Source organism: Salvelinus fontinalis, chromosome 36 (assembly GCF_029448725.1).
Source record: "Salvelinus fontinalis isolate EN_2023a chromosome 36, ASM2944872v1, whole genome shotgun sequence".
Taxonomy (NCBI): domain Eukaryota; kingdom Metazoa; phylum Chordata; class Actinopteri; order Salmoniformes; family Salmonidae; genus Salvelinus; species Salvelinus fontinalis.
In genome coordinates this window covers 29,264,088-29,284,051 of record NC_074700.1, presented here as the reverse complement: position 1 = coordinate 29,284,051, position 19,964 = coordinate 29,264,088, and the positions used below count along the sequence as shown (strand labels likewise).

The 19,964-nt window shown below is 45.4% G+C and overlaps 1 protein-coding gene across 1 annotated transcript in view; it reads left to right on the top strand.

The window, feature by feature from the left end:
- The window catches only part of m1ap (meiosis 1 associated protein), a 77,539-nt gene extending 62,807 nt beyond the window's left edge, over positions 1–14,732 (top strand). Inside the window, exons 8-13 of the mRNA XM_055901280.1 lie at positions 2,620–2,679; positions 2,823–2,904; positions 5,457–5,660; positions 6,069–6,184; positions 8,681–8,759; positions 12,975–14,732. Coding sequence (XP_055757255.1) covers positions 2,620–2,679; positions 2,823–2,904; positions 5,457–5,660; positions 6,069–6,184; positions 8,681–8,759; positions 12,975–13,154 — 721 coding nt within the window. The 3' untranslated portion in view covers positions 13,155–14,732. The remainder of the gene's footprint in view (positions 1–2,619; positions 2,680–2,822; positions 2,905–5,456; positions 5,661–6,068; positions 6,185–8,680; positions 8,760–12,974) is intronic.
- Positions 14,733–19,964: the final 5,232 nt, after the last annotated feature.

Below are 19,964 nucleotides of genomic sequence, written 5' to 3'. Positions count from 1 at the left end.
TGTTGCAGACGGTGTGTCTACTGTATTAATGTGTGTTGCAGACGGTGTGTCTACTGTATTAATGTGTGTGTGTTGCAGACGGTGTGTCTACTGTATTAATGTGTGTGTGTTGCAGACGGTGTGTCTACTGTATTAATGTGTGTTTTAGACGGTGTGTCTACTGTATTAATGTGTGTGTGTTGCAGACGGTGTGTCTACTGTATTAATGTGTGTTGCAGACGGTGTGTCTACTGTATTAATGTGTGTGTGTTGCAGACGGTGTGTCTACTGTATTAATGTGTGTGTGTTGCAGACGGTGTGTCTACTGTATTAATGTGTGTTGCAGACGGTGTGTCTACTGTATTAATGTGTGTGTGTGTTGCAGACGGTGTGTCTACTGTATTAATGTGTGTGTGTTGCAGACGGTGTGTCTACTGTATTAATGTGTGTTGCAGACGGTGTGTCTACTGTATTAATGTGTGTGTGTTGCAGACGGTGTGTCTACTGTATTAATGTGTGTTGCAGACGGTGTGTCTACTGTATTAATGTGTGTTGCAGACGGTGTGTCTACTGTATTAATGTGTGTGTGTTGCAGACGGTGTGTCTACTGTATTAATGTGTGTGTGTGTGTTGCAGATGGTGTGTCTACTGTATTAATGTGCGTGTGTGTTGCAGACGGTGTGTCTACTGTATTAATGTGTGTGTGTGTGTTGCAGATGGTGTGTCTACTGTATTAATGTGTGTTGCAGACGGTGTGTCTACTGTATTAATGTGTGTGTGTTGCAGACGGTGTGTCTACTGTATTAATGTGTGTGTGTGTGTGTTGCAGACGGTGTGTCTACTGTATTAATGTGTGTTGCAGACGGTGTGTCTACTGTATTAATGTGTGTGTGTTGCAGACGGTGTGTCTACTGTATTAATGTGTGTGTGTTGCAGACGGTGTGTCTACTGTATTAATGTGTGTGTGTTGCGGACGGTGTGTCTACTGTATTAATGTGTGTTGCAGACGGTGTGTCTACTGTATTAATGTGTGTGTGTTGCGGACGGTGTGTCTACTGTATTAATGTGTGTGTGTGTTGCGGACGGTGTGTCTACTGTATTAATGTGTGTGTGTGTTGCAGACGGTGTGTCTACTGTATTAATGTGTGTGTGTGTTGCGGACGGTGTGTCTACTGTATTAATGTGTGTGTGTGTTGCGGACGGTGTGTCTACTGTATTAATGTGTGTGTGTGTTGCAGACGGTGTGTCTACTGTATTAATGTGTGTGTGTTGCAGACGGTGTGTCTACTGTATTAATGTGTGTGTGTTGCAGACGGTGTGTCTACTGTATTAATGTGTGTGTGTGTGTGTTGCAGACGGTGTGTCTACTGTATTAATGTGTGTTGCAGACGGTGTGTCTACTGTATTAATGTGTGTGTGTTGCAGACGGTGTGTCTACTGTATTAATGTGTGTGTGTTGCAGACGGTGTGTCTACTGTATTAATGTGTGTGTGTGTTGCAGACGGTGTGTCTACTGTATTAATGTGTGTGTGTTGCAGACGGTGTGTCTACTGTATTAATGTGTGTGTGTTGCAGACGGTGTGTCTACTGTATTAATGTGTGTGTGTTGCAGACGGTGTGTCTACTGTATTAATGTGTGTTTTAGACGGTGTGTCTACTGTATTAATGTGTGTGTGTTGCAGACGGTGTGTCTACTGTATTAATGTGTGTTGCAGACGGTGTGTCTACTGTATTAATGTGTGTGTGTTGCAGACGGTGTGTCTACTGTATTAATGTGTGTGTGTTGCAGACGGTGTGTCTACTGTATTAATGTGTGTTGCAGACGGTGTGTCTACTGTATTAATGTGTGTGTGTGTTGCAGACGGTGTGTCTACTGTATTAATGTGTGTGTGTTGCAGACGGTGTGTCTACTGTATTAATGTGTGTTGCAGACGGTGTGTCTACTGTATTAATGTGTGTGTGTTGCAGACGGTGTGTCTACTGTATTAATGTGTGTTGCAGACGGTGTGTCTACTGTATTAATGTGTGTTGCAGACGGTGTGTCTACTGTATTAATGTGTGTGTGTTGCAGACGGTGTGTCTACTGTATTAATGTGTGTGTGTGTGTTGCAGATGGTGTGTCTACTGTATTAATGTGCGTGTGTGTTGCAGACGGTGTGTCTACTGTATTAATGTGCGTGTGTGTTGCAGACGGTGTGTCTACTGTATTAATGTGTGTGTGTGTGTTGCAGATGGTGTGTCTACTGTATTAATGTGTGTTGCAGACGGTGTGTCTACTGTATTAATGTGTGTGTGTTGCAGACGGTGTGTCTACTGTATTAATGTGTGTGTGTGTGTGTTGCAGACGGTGTGTCTACTGTATTAATGTGTGTTGCAGACGGTGTGTCTACTGTATTAATGTGTGTGTGTTGCAGACGGTGTGTCTACTGTATTAATGTGTGTGTGTGTTGCAGACGGTGTGTCTACTGTATTAATGTGTGTTGCAGACGGTGTGTCTACTGTATTAATGTGTGTGTGTGTGTGTTGCAGACGGTGTGTCTACTGTATTAATGTGTGTGTGTTGCAGACGGCGTGTCTACTGTATTGATGTGTGTGTGTTGCAGACGGCGTGTCTACTGTATTGATGTGTGTGTTTTGCAGGACGCTGCGTTCAGACGGTGTGTGTGAGAGTGTGTTGTACGGCCTGCCCCTCATCATCAGGTGAGATGCACAGACACCACTGAGTTTTTATGATTTATAATAAAATGATTTCTTTTTGTTTAATCTTCTTTTACTTATTGTCGGCGTCTTTTCATTTTACAGTAATTGAAATGCACTTAAATAAAGTTTAATATGATCCTCAGGCCTACCACCTGTTGGCAAATGGACTGGGATGAGATGGAGAGAAACCATCACCTCTTCCATGCTCTCTGTCACACACTCCGGGTCAGTAGGGGGAGGGAGGGAGGGAGGGAGGGAGGGAGGGAGGGAGGGAGGGAGGGAGGGAGGGAGGGAGGGAGGGAGGGAGGGAGGGAGGGAAAGTTAACGAGGGATGATGAGAGACAGAGAGATATATATATATATATAGAGAGAGAGAGAGAGAGAGAGGGAGAGAGAGAGAGATGGAGCGAGTGTGTGTGTGTTTGTGTGTTTTCAGGCTCCTGACTGGTTCCTGTTGGTGCCAATCAGAATTCTATTGGTTCTGGTGTTGTTGCCACTACAGCTGTCAGCCTCCCTCTCCCTCCTCCTCAAACATTACACTAACAAAAGTTCATATTATGTGTAAATAGTTAAAGTACAAAAGGGAAAATAAATAAACATAAATATGGGTTGTATTTACAATAGTGTTTGTTCTTCACTGGTTGCCCTTTTCTTGTGGCAACAGGTCACAAATCTTGCTGCTGTGATGGCACACTGTGGTATTTCACCCAGTAGATATGGGAGTTTATCAAAATTGGATTTGTTTTCGAATTCTTTGTGGATCTGTGTAATTTGAGGGAAATATGTCTCTCTAATATGGTCATACATTTGGCAGGAGGTTAGGAAGTGCAGCTCAGTTTCCACCTCATTTTGTGGGCAGTGTGCACATAGCCTGTCTTCTCTTGAGAGCCATGTCTGCCTACGGTGGCCTTTCTTAATAGCAAGGCTATGCCCGCTGAGTCTGTACATAGTCAATTTTGTGTTTGTCACATTTAGTGAATTCTTGGTTGGTGACCGGACGCCAGACCTCACAACCATAAAGGGAAATGGGTCTATAACTGATTCAAGTATTTTTAGCCAGAAACGAATTGCTATGTCAAATGTAATGTTCTTTTTGATGACGTAGAAGGCCCTTCTTGCCTTGTCTCTCAGATTGTTCACAGCTTTGTGGAAGTTACAGCACCAGTCGAAAGTTTAGACACCTACTTATTCCAGGGCTTTTCTTTATTTTTACTGTTTTCTACATTGTAGAATAATAGTGAAAACATTACAACTATGAAATAACACATATGGAATCATGTAGTAACCAAGCAAGTGTTAAACAAATTAAAATATATTTTATATTATTCAAAGTAGCCGTCCTTTGCCTTGATGACAGTTTGCCTTGGTGACAGCTTTGCACACTCTTGGCATTCTCTCAATGTTGTCACCTCCAGGTAGGTGTTTGTCCCCTGTGTGCTGAGGGTGTCAGGGGGTTCAGAGGGTTCTTGTCCGGTTCTGGCATTTAGGTCGCCACAGACTAGTACATGTCCCTGGGCCTGGAAATGATTGATTTCCCCCTCCAGGATGGAGAAGCTGTCTTCATTAAAGTATCGGGATTCTACTGACGGATATATGTAGCACACAGGAGGACATTTATCTCTGTTGAGATCATTTCCTTATTCATTTCTAGCCAAATGTAACAGTGATGTCTGTTGCTCCTGTGTGAGGTGTTGGGTCTGTGGTTGAGGGCGATGTCCTTCAGGGTCCGGGTGAAGGTGGGCACTGCTGCCTTGTAGAGGTGGACCTGGTCGTAAAGGCTGTTCAAGTCCAGGGTGGAGTGGTGGGCCAGGTAGACATTTGGTTTTGAGGCACAGTCACTGGAAATACTTGCGTTTACCCGCTGTATGGTAGCAGCGTGGAAGTATTTTCCTGGTAGCAGGGTGGAGATAACCACTTGTGCGTTGGGGAAAGTGAAAGAACTTTTTTCAATCACTCCTTTGAGTGCTGTGGCCACCCTTTCCTGCTGTGCTCTCAGGTCGTTTGTGCCTGTGTGTATTATTATGTGGCTGGGTGACCCTAGTTGGTCCTCAGACAGAAGGTCTAGGGCACGCTGGGTGTTTGGACACCAGAGTTTAGACACTGTGTGTTTGGGATAAAGTTTATTGTCTTGTATATATTTCCCATTTGAGTCCATATGGAGTACAATCTCTGTTGTCAGGAGGGCTATCAGGGGGGGGGGGGGGGGTTGTCTGGAGGGCTATCAGGGGGGGGGGGTATCAGGGTGGCTGACAGGGGGGGTTGTCAAGGGGGCTATCAGGGTGGCTGTCAGGAGGCTGTCAGGGTGGCTGACAGGGAGGGTTGTCAGGGGGGGGGGGGTTGTCTGGAGGGCTATCAGGGTGGCTGACAGGGGGGGTTGTCTGGAGGGCTATCAGGGTGGCTGACAGGGGGGGTTGTCAGGAGGCTGTCAGGGGGGGTTGTCAGGGGGGCTATCAGGGTGGCTGACAGGGGGGGTTGTCTGGGGGGGGGGGTTGTCTGGAGGGCTATCAGGGGGGGTTGTCAGGAGGGCTATCAGGGTGGCTGACAGGGGGGGGGTTGTCTGGAGGGCTATCAGGGTGGCTGACAGGGGGGGTTGTCAGGGGGGGGTTGTCTGGAGGGCTAACAGGTGGGGTGCTCAGAGAGGTTGGGATCCCCTGGGCTTGGGGTTCTTCATTTGTCTGTCCTGCTGTGATGTCGAGGCCATGGTCATGGTCTGGGGTGGTCTGTTCTGCTCTCTCTCTCTCTCTCCCTCCTCCTCAATGCTCCCTCTCTCTTTCCAGGCTCGTGACTGGTTCCTACTGGTGCGTTCAGAGCCTATTGGTTCCAGTTCTATTGGTTCTGGTGTGTGTTGCCACTACCTCCTTCAGCCCTCTGCCTCTCTCTCCCTCCTCCTCAAACCTGTGGCAAACAGAGAGCTGCTGCTGCCCTGCCAACTGCCTGTCTCAAATCAGGACCCCCCACCTGATGCACTCACCACCATACAGGTACAGACTGTAGATAAATCACATGATTTACTATGACTAAATATACATACACACTCTCTCTCTCTCGCTCTCTGTATGTCTCTCCTCTCTTTCTCTCTCTCAAATTCAATTCAATTGAAGGTCTTTATTGTCATGGGAAACATACATTGCCAAAGCAAGTGAAATAGATAATAAACAAAAGTGAAATAAAAAATAAAAATTAACAGTAAACATTAGACTCACAGAAGTTCCAAAAGAATAAAGACATTACAAATATCTCTCTCTCACTCTCTCTCTCTCTCTCTCTCTCTCTCTCTCTCTCTCTCTCTCTCTCTCTCTCTCTCTCTCGCTCTCTCTCGCTCTCTCTCGCTCTCTTTCTCTCGCTCTCTCTCTCTCGCTCTCTCTCTCTCGCTCTCTCTCTCCCGTCAGAGTTGTGTGAGTCAGCTAGAAGAAGAGTCTCTCTTCAACCCTCTCTCTCTGAGGAGTAACCTCTACCAGCACCTGAGGAGCAGGGGACTGCTGTCACCACCCTCATATCCATACAGGTACCTACTGTCACCACCCTCATATCCATATAGGTGACTGCTGTCACCACCCTCATATCCATACAGGTACCTACTGTCACCACCCTCATATCCATACAGGTACCTTCTTCCACCACCCTCATATCCATACAGGTACCTACTGTCACCACCCTCATATCCATACAGGTACCTTCTTCCACCACCCTCATATCCATACAGGTACCTACTGTCACCACCCTCATATCCATACAGGTACCTACTGTCACCACCCTCATATCCATACAGGTACCTTCTTCCACCACCCTCATATCCATACAGGTGACTGCTGTCACCACCCTCATATCCATACAGGTACCTACTGTCACCACCCTCATATTCATACAGGTACCTACTGTCACCACCCTCATATCCATACAGGTGACTGCTGTCACCACCCTCATATCCATACAGGTACCTACTGTCACCACCCTCATATCCATACAGGTACCTACTGTCACCACCCTCATATTCATACGGGTGACTGCTATCACCACCCTCATATCCATACAGGTACCTACTGTAACCACCCTCATATTCATACAGGTACCTACTGTCACCACCCTCATATCCATACAGGTGACTGCTGTCACCACCCTCATATCCATACAGGTGACTACTGTCACCACCCTCATATCCATACAGGTGACTACTGTCACCACCCTCATATCCATACAGGTGACTACTGTCACCACCCTCATATCCATACAGGTGACTGCTGTCACCACCCTCATATCCATACAGGTACCTACTGTCACCACCCTCATATCCATACAGGTACCTACTGTCACCACCCTCATATCCATACAGGTACCTACTGTCACCACCCTCATATCCATACAGGTACCTACTGTCACCACCCTCATATCCATACAGGTGACTACTGTCACCACCCTCATATTCATACAGGTACCTACTGTCACCACCCTCATATCCATACAGGTACCTACTGTCACCACCCTCATATTCATACAGGTACCTACTGTCACCACCCTCATATCCATACAGGTACCTACTGTCACCACCCTCATATCCATACAGGTGACTACTGTCACCACCCTCATATTCATACAGGTACCTACTGTCACCACCCTCATATCCATACAGGTGACTGCTGGCACCACCCTCATATCCATACAGGTACCTACTGTCACCACCCTCATATCCATACAGGTGTACCTGATAGATGAGGATGAGGAGAAGGATGATGGTTGTACCTGATGGATGAGGATGAGGAGAAGGATGATGGTTGTACCTGATAGATGAGGATGAGGAGAAGGATGATGGTTGTACCTGATAGATGAGGATGAGGAGAAGGGTGATGGTTGTACCTGATGGATGAGGATGAGGAGAAGGATGATGGTTGTACCTGATAGATGAGGATGAGGCGGAGGATGATGGTTGTACCTGATAGATGAGGATGAGGAGAAGGATGATGGTTGTACCTGATAGATGAGGATGAGGAGAAGGATGATGGTTGTACCTGATAGATGAGGATGAGGAGAAGGATGATGGTTGTACCTGATGGATGAGGATGAGGAGAAGGATGATGGTTGTACCTGATGGATGAGGATGAGGAGAAGGGTGATGGTTGTACCTGATGGATGAGGATGAGGAGAAGGATGATGGTTGTACCTGATGGATGAGGATGAGGAGAAGGATGATGGTTGTACCTGATAGATGAGGATGAGGAGAAGGATGATGGTTGTACCTGATAGATGAGGATGAGGAGAAGGATGATGGTTGTACCTGATAGATGAGGATGAGGAGAAGGATGATGGTTGTACCTGATAGATGAGGATGAGGAGAAGGATGATGGTTGTACCTGATAGATGAGGATGAGGCGGAGGATGATGGTTGTACCTGATAGATGAGGATGAGGAGAAGGATGATGGTTGTACCTGATAGATGAGGATGAGGAGAAGGGTGATGGTTGTACCTGATGGATGAGGATGAGGCGGAGGATGATGGTTGTACCTGATAGATGAGGATGAGGAGAAGGGTGATGGTTGTACCTGATAGATGAGGATGAGGAGAAGGATGATGGTTGTACCTGATAGATGAGGAGAAGGATGATGGTTGTACCTGATGGATGAGGAGAAGGATGATGGTTGTACCTGATAGATGAGGAGAAGGGTGATGGTTGTACCTGATAGATGAGGATGAGGAGAAGGGTGATGGTTGTACCTGATAGATGAGGAGAAGGGTGATGGTTGTACCTGATAGATGAGGATGAGGAGAAGGATGATGGTTGTACCTGATAGATGAGGATGAGGAGAAGGGTGATGGTTGTACCTGATAGATGAGGAGAAGGGTGATGGTTGTACCTGATGGATGAGGATGAGGAGAAGGGTGATGGTTGTACCTGATAGATGAGGATGAGGAGAAGGATGATGGTTGTACCTGACGAATGACAAATGACTTTACCGTGGTCATGGTACTTACTACAATACAACAGTTGATCTGTCATTTCCCCTACAGACCCCAACAGACTCCCCGCAGGGACCAACCACGGCCAGCAGTGGGCCCGTCAACTACACCCGCTCGACAGCCAAGACAGGTTTGTTTGTCCCTGTTCAGTCTACTGCTAACAATCCTTACCTCTGTTTCTCCTTTTCTATGACGACAGAACCATATATTTCTCTGTTTATGATGCGTTCCTGGTGAATGATTAGTTTAACCTATGGACATTTATGACTGGGGTCAAAGTTCATGCTTATACTTTTTAATTTATTTAATTTCACCTTTATTTACTTGAGCTGTTTGTTCTGTTTCAACTTGATTGTAGTGAACTAACATTCACACAAGATATACTCAACAGCAAAAAATATAAACGAAACATGTAATGATTTTTCAAAGATTTTACTGAGTTACAGTTCATATAAGGAAATATAGATGTTGTATTATGATATAGATTATATAGATGTTGTATTATGATATAGATTATATAGATGTTGTATTATGATATAGATTATATAGATGTTGTATTATGATATAGATTATATAGATGATATAGATTATATAGATGTTGTATTATGATATAGATTATATAGATGTTGTATTATGATATAGATTATATAGATGTTGTATTATGATATAGATTATATAGATGATATAGATTATATAGATGTTGTATTATGATATAGATTATATAGATGTTGTATTATGATATAGATTATATAGATGATATAGATTATATAGATGTTGTATTATGATATAGATTATATAGATGTTGTATTATGATATAGATTATATAGATGTTGTATTATGATATAGATTATATAGATGATATAGATTATATAGATGTTGTATTATGATATAGATGTTGTATTATGATATAGATTATATAGATGTTGTATTATGATATAGATTATATAGATGTTGTATTATGATATAGATTATATAGATGATATAGATTATATAGATGTTGTATTATGATATAGATTATATAGATGTTGTATTATGATATAGATTATATAGATGTTGTATTATGATATAGATTATATAGATGATATAGATTATATAGATGTTGTATTATGATATAGATGTTGTATTATGATATAGATTATATAGATGTTGTATTATGATATAGATTATATAGATGTTGTATTATGATATAGATTATATAGATGATATAGATTATATAGATGTTGTATTATGATATAGATTATATAGATGTTGTATTATGATATAGATTATATAGATGTTGTATTATGATATAGATTATATAGATGTTGTATTATGATATAGATTATATAGATGTTGTATTATATAGATGATAATTCTACTTATGAAAGTCTGCACTAGATGGCAGTATTTTACTTCTTGACTTCAGAGCCATATTTATCAAAAGTTTCTCACACGTGCACACGCACGCACGCACTCAAACATACAGTCACTCATACACAGTCACACACACACACACACACTGTCTCCAGGGTGATTTCATTGTATTAGAGGAGTGATTGAGCGAATCGAATCGCCCTGTCTCAATCTGAGTCAGAGAGACGAGAGAGAGTGGAACTGGAACTGTCACCCGGCCCGTTACCCTGGAGACTTCTCTGTGTCTTCCAATGATTACCTCACAACTGATAGACTTCTCCTTTTTAGTCAAGTTCTTGGGTATTCTTTCAGCCTGAGTGCCAGTCTGTTGGTGCTATGGACTCCTAGTCACTCATTATCATGCCAAACATGTCGCTATCAGCTATTACTACAGCCCATAATATTTCCTGATCAGGTAATTTGGGTGTGTGTGTGTGTGTGTGTGTGTGTGTGTGTGTGTGTGTGTGTGTGTGTGTGTGTGTGTGTGTGTTTGTTAGCTTTATGGGTCATCTCTGATAAGGTCTCCTGCAATGCAAATAGATCATGAAATGTAACAGTGATTCTCTCTCTCCCCCTGACCTCTCTCAATTCAAAGGGCTTCATTGACATGGGAAACATATATTTACATTGCCAAAGCAAGTGAAATAGATGATTAACAAAAGTGAAATAAACAAGAAAAAGTTAACAGTAAATATTACTCACAAAAGTTCCAAAAGAATAGAGACATTTCAAATGTCATATTATGTCTATATACAGTGTTGTAACGATGTGCAAATAGTTAAAGTGCAAAAGGGAAAATAAACATTAATATGGGTTGTGTTTACATTGGTGTTCTTCACTGGTTCCCCTTTTCTTGTGGCAACAGGTCACACATATTGCTGCTGTGGTGGCACACTGTGGTATTTCACCCAGTAGATATATGGTTTATCAAAATTGAATTTGTTTTCAAATTCTTTGTGGATCTGTGTAATCTGAGGGAAATACGTGTCTCTAATATGGTCATACATTGGGCAGGAGGTTAGGAAGTGCAACTCCGTTTCCAACTCATTTTGTGGGCAGTGTGCACATAGCCTGTCGTTTCTTGACAGCCAGGTCTGCCTCTCTCTCTATCTCTCCTCCCCCTTAACTGTATCTCACCTCTCTCATCTATTTCTGTCTTTCTCTTTGTCGCTTTCTCTTTCCACTCCCTTTCTAGCAAAATAACTAAACGCTTTGTAATGTGAAATACACAGTGACTTTATCTTTGTCCCTTCATCTCCCTCTCTCTGGCTTTATTGGCATGGGAAACACATGTTAACATTGCCAAAGAAAGTGAACTAAAGTCAGGGGGAAAAATAAACGTCCTCTCACTGTCAACTGTGTTTATTTTCAGAAAACTTAACATGTGTAAATATTTGTATGAACATAATAAGATTCAACTACTGAGACATAAACTGAACAAGTTCCACAAAGAATTTGAAAAAATTCAATGTGACTAACAGAAATGGAATGGAGTGGCCACCAGCTGCATTAAGTACTGCAGTGCATCTCCTCCTCATGGACTGCACCAGATTTGTCAGTTCTTGCTGTGAGATGTTACCCCACTCTTCCACCAAGGCACCTGCAAGTTCCTGGACATTTTTTGGGGGGGAGTGGCCCTAGCCCTCACCCTCCGATCCAACAGGTCCCAGACGTGCTCAATGGGATTGAGATCCGGGCTCTTCGCTGGCGATGGCAGAACACTGACATTCCTGTCTTGCCGGAAATCACTCACAGAACGAGCAGTATGGCTGGTGGCATTGTCATGCTGGAGGGTCATGTCAGGATGAGCCTGCAGGAAGGTTACCACATGAGGGAGGAGGATGTCTCCCCTGTAACGCACAGCGTTGAGATTACCTGCAATGACAACAACCTCAGTCCGATGATGCTGTGACACACCGCCTGCAAATCATGACGGACCCGCCACCTCCAAATCGATCCCGCTCCAGAGTACAGGCCTCAGTGTAACACTCATTCCTTCGACGATAAACGCGAATCCGATCATCACCCCTGGTGAGACAAAACCGCGACTCGTCAGTGAAGAGCACTTTTTGCCAGTCCTGTCTGGTCCAGCGACGGTGGGTTTGTGCCCATAGGCGACGTTGTTGCCGGTGATGTCTGGTGAGGACCTGCCTTACAACAGGCCTATAAGCCCTCAGTCCAGCCTCTCTCAGCTTATTGCGGACAGTCTGAGCACTGATGGAGGGCTTCCTGGTGTAACTCGGGCAGTTGTTGTTGCCATCCTGTACCTGTCCCGCAGGTGTGATGTTCGGATGTACCGATCCTGTGCAGGTGTTGCTACACGTGGTCTGCCACTGCGAGGATGATCATCTGTCCGTCCTGTAGCGCTGTCTTAGGCGTCTCACAGTACGGACATTGCAATTTATTGCCCTGGCCACATCTGCAGTCCTAATGCCTCCTTGCAGCATGCCTAAGGCACATTCACGCAGATGAGCATCTTACTTTTTGGGTTTTTCAGAGTCAGTAGAACGGCCTCTTTAGTGTCCTAAGTTTTCATAACTGTGACCTTAATTGCCTACCGTCTGTAAGTTGTTAATGTCTTAACGACCATTCCACAGGCGCATGTTCATTATTGTTTATGGTTCATTGAACAAGCATGGGAAACAGTGTTAAAACCCTTTACAATGAAGATCTGTGAAGTTACTTGGATTTTTTACGAATTATCTTTGTTTCTTTGTTTCTTTTTTTGCTAAGTTTAGATAATATACAAAAGTGAAGTAAACAATAAAAATGTACATCCAAAGAATAAAGACATTACAAATGTCATATTATGTGCAAATAGTTAAGGTATAAAAGGGAAAATAAATAAACATAAATATGGGTTGTATTTACAACTGTATTTGTTCTCTCTGCCACACAATACACAGGAACTTACTCCTCCCTCTCTGTCTCCTCCCTCCATCCCCCTCAGCAGCAGCAGCAGGCTCGTCAGTTCCAGGGGGGTAACAGTAGAGTCAGGGCCACCGTGGCGCCCCTCCCCTCTGCCCCTCCTCCCTCTAAGATGTCTCGCCCAACCCTCACCATGACCCCGGACCCCCGGGCCACCGCCACACCCCTCTGTTCCTACGGCGACGATCTACTGATGATGCTGTGACACTATTATTGCACCTCGCCCCAGAGTGAAGTTTCCCCTGGGTACTGATAGATTCATTTTGTTATTTTTTACTTGACTTTTTAGTTATTCACGGGATCCCACTTGAGACCAGGGTCTCATTTACAATGGAGCCCTGAGAACAAACATCTCAAAAGATGATAGTTCAATGAATCAATTAAACAGGAAAAAATAACACACCACAGCTCAACAACACTAATAACCCACCACAACACTAATAACCCACCACAACACTAATAACCCACCACAACACTAATAACCCACCACAACACTAATAACCCACCACAACACGGTTAACCCACCACAACACTAATAACCCACCACAACACTAATAACCCACCACAACACTAATAACCCACCACAACACTAATAACCCACCACAACACGGTTAACCCACCACAACACGGTTAACCCACCACAACACTAATAACCCACCACAACACTAATAACCCACCACAACACGGTTAACCCACCACAACACGGTTAACCCACCACAACACTAATAACCCACCACAACACTAATAACCCACCACAACACTAATAACCCACCACAACACGGTTAACCCACCACAACACTAATAACCCACCACAACACGGTTAACCCACCACAACACTAATAACCCACCACAACACTAATAACCCACCACTACACGGTTAACCCACCACAACACTAATAACCCACCACAACACTAATAACCCACCACAACACGGTTAACCCACCACAACAATAATAACCCACCACAACACGGTTAACCCACCACAACACTGTTAACCCACCACAACACGGTTAACCCACCACAACACGGTTAACCCACCACAACACTAATAACCCACCGCAACACTAATAACCCACCGCAACACTAATAACCCACCGCAACACTAATAACCAACCACAACACGGTTAACCCACCACAACACGGTTAACCCACCACAACACGGTTAACCCACCACAACACGGTTAACACACCACTATCAACCAAAGCACTTCAATGAATTCATCCCTCTTCGGCGTTCTAAACTGACCATCTACTGACGATCCTGTGAGACTGTTATTCCACCTCGCTCCAGGGTGAAGTTTCCCCTAGACACAGACCGATCCTGTGAGACTGTTATTCCACCTCGCTCCAGGGTGAAGTTTCCCCTAGACACAGACCGATCCTGTGAGACTGTTATTCCACCTCGCTCCAGGGTGAAGTTTCCCCTAGACACAGACCGATCCTGTGAGACTGTTATTCCACCTCGCTCCAGGGTGACGTTTCCTCTAGACACAGACCGATGCTGTGAGAGACTGAACTCAACCGATAAGCTCAACATGCAAGTAGGCCGCCCCAATGTTATACTCAAGGCACTTTAACATACGACTGAAGCAAGTTTCCCCTAGGTACAGATCTAGGATCATCTTCGCCTTGCGCCAATCCTAACCATAACCATTAGTGGGGGAAATGTAACATTGACCCAAGATCAGCATCTAGGGGCAACTTCACCCTACTCCCTCGAGCTCCAAGCAACTTCTACTTACCTCTTAAGGAAGAGACCTGGCAAACACGCAAGTTGCCGTACTCGAGGAACAAGTCAGTTCAACCCTTACCCTGAGGGACTGCAATTCTAAGCCACATCGAAAGTTTGCAAACAAGATGGACAAGCTTCCAACTGTTCATATGGTAAAGTCATTCGAACAGTGAGTCCGTGAGGCCTCAAAAGAAGCTCAGTCAGCATTAAAAAGAGAAACACCGTTTAAACAAACCCTGCAACCACACACACACACACACACACACACACACACACACACACACACACACACACACACACACACACACACACACTTCCTACAGTAACCCTGCAACCACACACACACACTTCCTACAGTAACCCTGCAACCACACACACACACACACACACTCTTCCTACAGTAACCATGCAACCACACACACACACACACACACACACTCTTCCTACAGTAACCATGCAACCACACACACACACACACACTCTTCCTACAGTAACCCTGCAACCACACACACAGAAACACACATTCTTCCAACAGTATGGTTAGAGCTATAGTTGTTTCATGGATTTAACACCCCTATTAAAAATCTTCTCACAATACCTAATTAGTTAGATTTCGTTTCCCTCGCTGCCGTGTCCAGAGTGCCGAGGCGGCGTAAAAAGCAACCAATTAAAGACCAGAAAAAAAATAAAGACTGATTAAAACAGTTTCGATGTGTAAACGCAGGCACTGTCTGTTTAGACACACACTCTTCTCACTCAGTCCTACCCCAGTAGTCAAACGCCTGCTGTGTACTGTAAGAAACAAAGGGGGTCTCTCTCTTCAGTCTCAGAAGGCCTGCGTTCCAAAGGGCACCCTATTCTCTGCTTAGTGTACTACATCTGACCAGAGCCCTATGGGCCAGCCCTGTCAGTCCTAGTCACAAGTACTGCACTATATAGGGAATAGGGTGCAGTTTGAGACGCAGCCAATGGCTGTAATCTAGGGGAAAAGGAAGCTGGATCAGGGGGGTGACGGAGGGGGTAAAGGAAGCTGGATCGGGGTGGGGGGAAGTGATGGAGGGGGTACTGGGGGAACAGGTCAGAGCGGGGTTGAGGCTAGAACTGAGGTTGTGTGACGATGTCATTCAATAATATGCCCATTCAAGGAGTTCGGTCACACACTCATAATTACACACAGTCACATACACACACACACACACACACACACACTTGAGTGGTTAAACAGTCTCCCGCCATTCCGCCCACCCACCCACTGAACTCTACAACCCTGAAGAGCATGACACTGTGGCATCACGGCGTTGTGATGTCACACAAGACTTGGAACAAGACTTGAAACTGTCAGCCAATCGTTAAACAGGCTCCCGCCATTCCACCCACTCACAGTGTCCGGGTGATGTCACACAAGACAGCCAATCGTTAAACAGGCTCCCGCCATTCCACCCACTCACAGTGGGTGAAAAGGAATGATGATGTGACGGGTGATGTCACACAAGACAGCCAATCGTTTAAAAGGCTTCCACCATTCCACCCACTCACAGTGTCCGGGCGAGGTCATGGCATTGTGATGTCACAGAACAGAATCCCTCCGCCCACTGAGAGATACATTTCAGTCACTGACCAAGTTCAGGTGTTTTTTGTGTGTTCTTGCCTGACTTGTATATTTTATTGTTTATCTTTGTCAAAAAAAAACATAAATTTCACCCACTTGTGACATCACAGAGCTTTGGTTTGGAAACCTGCCTCTCATTTCAACTACTCTCTGATATAAACCACAACTCCCCATATTGAAACTTTGATAGAAGTTCTGTTTGACTGGCTGTGAATGTAGTTGAATGTAATCAGTGTTGTTTTTTAAATGTTCACAAAATGTTCACGTTGTGTTGTGGTCCTCTGTTGTGTTAGTTGGCACTTAACCCTCATTTGCTCCATGGGGCGCCGTACTACTATGGCTGACCCTGTAAAGCAACACATTTCACTGAACCTATCAGGGGGACTGTATGTGATAATACTTTAACTGTACAGATCAAAATATATTAAAATAAAACAAGTTGCGTTTCTATTTTTGTTCAGTATATATCCTGTGGAACCTGCTAGTTTCAGTTGTGATCAGCAGTTATCACTGATTAGAAGTCCCTGTAGCCAAATAGTGACACACCCAAAACATACGCATCACACACACAAACTAAAACACAAGGGGGAAGATCTCAATTGCATACTTCTGGCGTCCTCTCTCCTCATCGCCTTCTCAAAACCTACTGTATGAGAAAGCCAGAGGTCCCTCACCTTCTCCTCCAATGTGTTTGGAGAAGGACGCGGGTTAATGTTAGTTCAGAGGGCTGGTGTGCCCTTCATACTGGACTTCCTCTTTTCATAACCGTTTCAGTTGTGTGTGTGTGTGTCAGAGAGAGGACAATCGAAGGAAAAAGCTGAGCATGGGGCATATTTTTTTCTGCTGCGGTGCAGAGTTAGAGGAGAGGACAAGGAAATGAAACGCACAGACACAGGAAGTCAACGTGATGCTACTACCCTGAGTCAACCACAGAGATAGAAGTAGTTTAACAATGTAGCGAATTACAAAATCTATGAATCTGCTTCTGGGAGGGGAATGTCAAGCTGAGTGTAACTAAAGTCTACACAGGCGAGGAGGTCCAAGTAAATCTTCCAATAAAGAGAGATGAAGGAAAATAAAGAGACACACTAAAATTTCTTCAAACGAGGGTGTTTCCAAATGGCACCCTTAAGTTCCTCTTTTACTTCTGACCAAATCAAGTTCTATTGGTCACATACTCATGTTTAACAGATGTTATACGTACACATGTTTAACAGATGTTATTGTGTAGCGAAATGCTTGTGTTTCTTGCTCCAACAGGGCAGTAATATCTAACAAGTTATATGTAACAATTTCACAACAATACACACAAATCTAAAGTAAAGGAATGTAATTAAGACTATATCAATATTTAGATGAGCAATGTCAGAGCGGCATAGACTAAAATACAGTAGATCGTATAGAATACAGTATAGACATATGAGATGAGTAATGCAAAATATGTAAACATTATTAAAGTGACTAGTGTTCCATTATTAAAGTGGCCAGTGATTTCAAGTCTATGTATATAGTGCAGCAGCCTCTAAGGTGCTAGTGATGGCTATTTAACAGTCTGATGGCCTTGAGACTGAAAAACAGCTTCTGTCTCGGTCCCAGCTTTGATGCACCTGTACTGACCTCGCCTTCTGGATGATAGCGGGGTGAACAGGCAGTGGCTCGGGTGGTTGTCGTCCTTAATTATCTTTTTGGCCTTCCTGTGACATCGTGTGCTGTATGTGTCCTGGAGGGCAGGTAGTTTGGCCCCAGTGATGCGTTGGGCAGGCCCGCACCACCCTCTGGAGAGCCCTGCGGTCTCCTGAGGTTGAAGAGGCACTGTTGCGCCTTTTTCATGTCACGTACCTGACCTATTTCTGTTAGTTTGTTGTATGTGTTAGTTGGTCAGGACGTGAGTTTGGGTGGGCATTCTATGTTGTCTGTTTCTATGTTGGTTGATGGGTTGCCTGGTATGGCTCTTAATTAGAGGCAGGTGTTTGGCGTTCCTCTAATTAAGAGTCATATTTAGGTAAGTTGTTTCACAGTGTTCGTTGTGGGTGGTTGTCTCCTGTGTCAGTGTTTGTCGCACCATATGGGACTGTTTCGGTTTGTTTGTTCATCGTCATTTTATGTGTAGGCTATTTTCCCTGTTTGTGCGTTATTCGTGTTATGTGAGTCCGTCATCCAGGTCTGTCTACACCGTTTGTTGTTTTGTTAGTTATTAGTCAAGTTCGTGTTTTCGTGTTATTCTTTAATAAATTATGTCTTCAAACTCCGCTGCATTTTGGTTCCCTCACTACTCCTCCTTTTCGGTTAAAGAGGAGGAGGACCGCCGTTACAGAACCACCCACCAAATCTCCAGAACCAAGCATCGGTGTAAACGGAGTAAGGGACAGAAAAAGAAGGAGGAATGGACTTGGGACGATGTATTGGACGGGAAAGGTTGCTACACATGGGAGGAGATCCTGGCTGGTAGGGATCGCCTCCCATGGGAATAGCTGGAGGCACTGAGGAGAGCAGAGGCAACCGGAGAAGGGAACCGGAGTTATGAGGGGACGTGTCTAGCACGGAAGCCCGAAAAGCCCGTGAGTACCACCCAAAAATTTCTTGGGGGGGCTAAGAGGTAGTGGGCCAAGGGCAGGTAGGAGACCTGCGCCCACTTCCCAGGCTTACCGTGGAGAGCGGGAGTACGGGCAGGCGCCGTGTTACGCAGTAGAGCGCACGGTGTCTCCTGTACGAGTGCATAGCCCAGAGTGCATAGCCCAGTGCGGGTTATTCCACCTCCCCGCACTGGTAGGGCTAGATTGGGCATTGAGCCAGGTGTCATGAGGCCGGCTCAACGTGTCTGGTCTCCAGTGCGTCTCCTCGGGCCGGCTTACATGGCACCAGCCTTACGCATGGTGTCCCCGGTTCGCCTACATAGCCCAGTGCGGGTTATTCCACCTCCCCGCACTGGTCGGGCGACGGGGAGCATTCAACCAGGTAAGGTTGGGCAGGCTCGCTCAAGGGAGCCAGTACGCCTTAATGGTCCGGTATTTCCGGCACTACCTCCCCGCCCCAGCCCAGTACCACCAGTGCCTACACTACGCACCAGGCTTCCAGTGCGTTTCCAGAGCCCTGTTCCTCCTCCACGCACTCTCTCTATGGTGCGTGTCTCCAGCCCGGTGCCTCCAGTTCCGGCACCACGCACTAAGCCACCTGTGCGTCTCCAGAGCCCTGTACACACTGTTCCTTCTCCCCGTACTCGTCCTGAGGTGCGTGCCCTCAGTCCGGTACCACGCACCAGGCATATAGTGCGCTTCGAGAGGTCAGTGTGCCCTGTCCCTGCTCCCCGCACTAGGCTTGAAGTGCGTGTCCTCAGTCAGGTGCCTCCAGTTCCGGCACCACGCACCAAGCCTACAGTGCGTCTCAGCCGGCCAGAGTCTGCCGTCTGCCCAACGGCGCATGAACTGCCTGTCTGCCATGAGCCTGCAAAGCTGCCCGTCTGCCATGAGCCTACAGAGCCTTCCGCCAGACAGGAGCAGCCAGAGCCTTCCGCCAGACAGGAGCAGTCTGAGCCATCCGTCTCCGCAGCGCCATCTGAGCCATCCGTCTCTCCAGCGCCGTCTGAGCCATCCGTCTCCCCAGCGCCGTCTGAGCCATCCGTCTCCCCAGCGCCGTCTGAGCCATCCGTCTGTCCCGAGCCATTAGAGCCGCCCGTC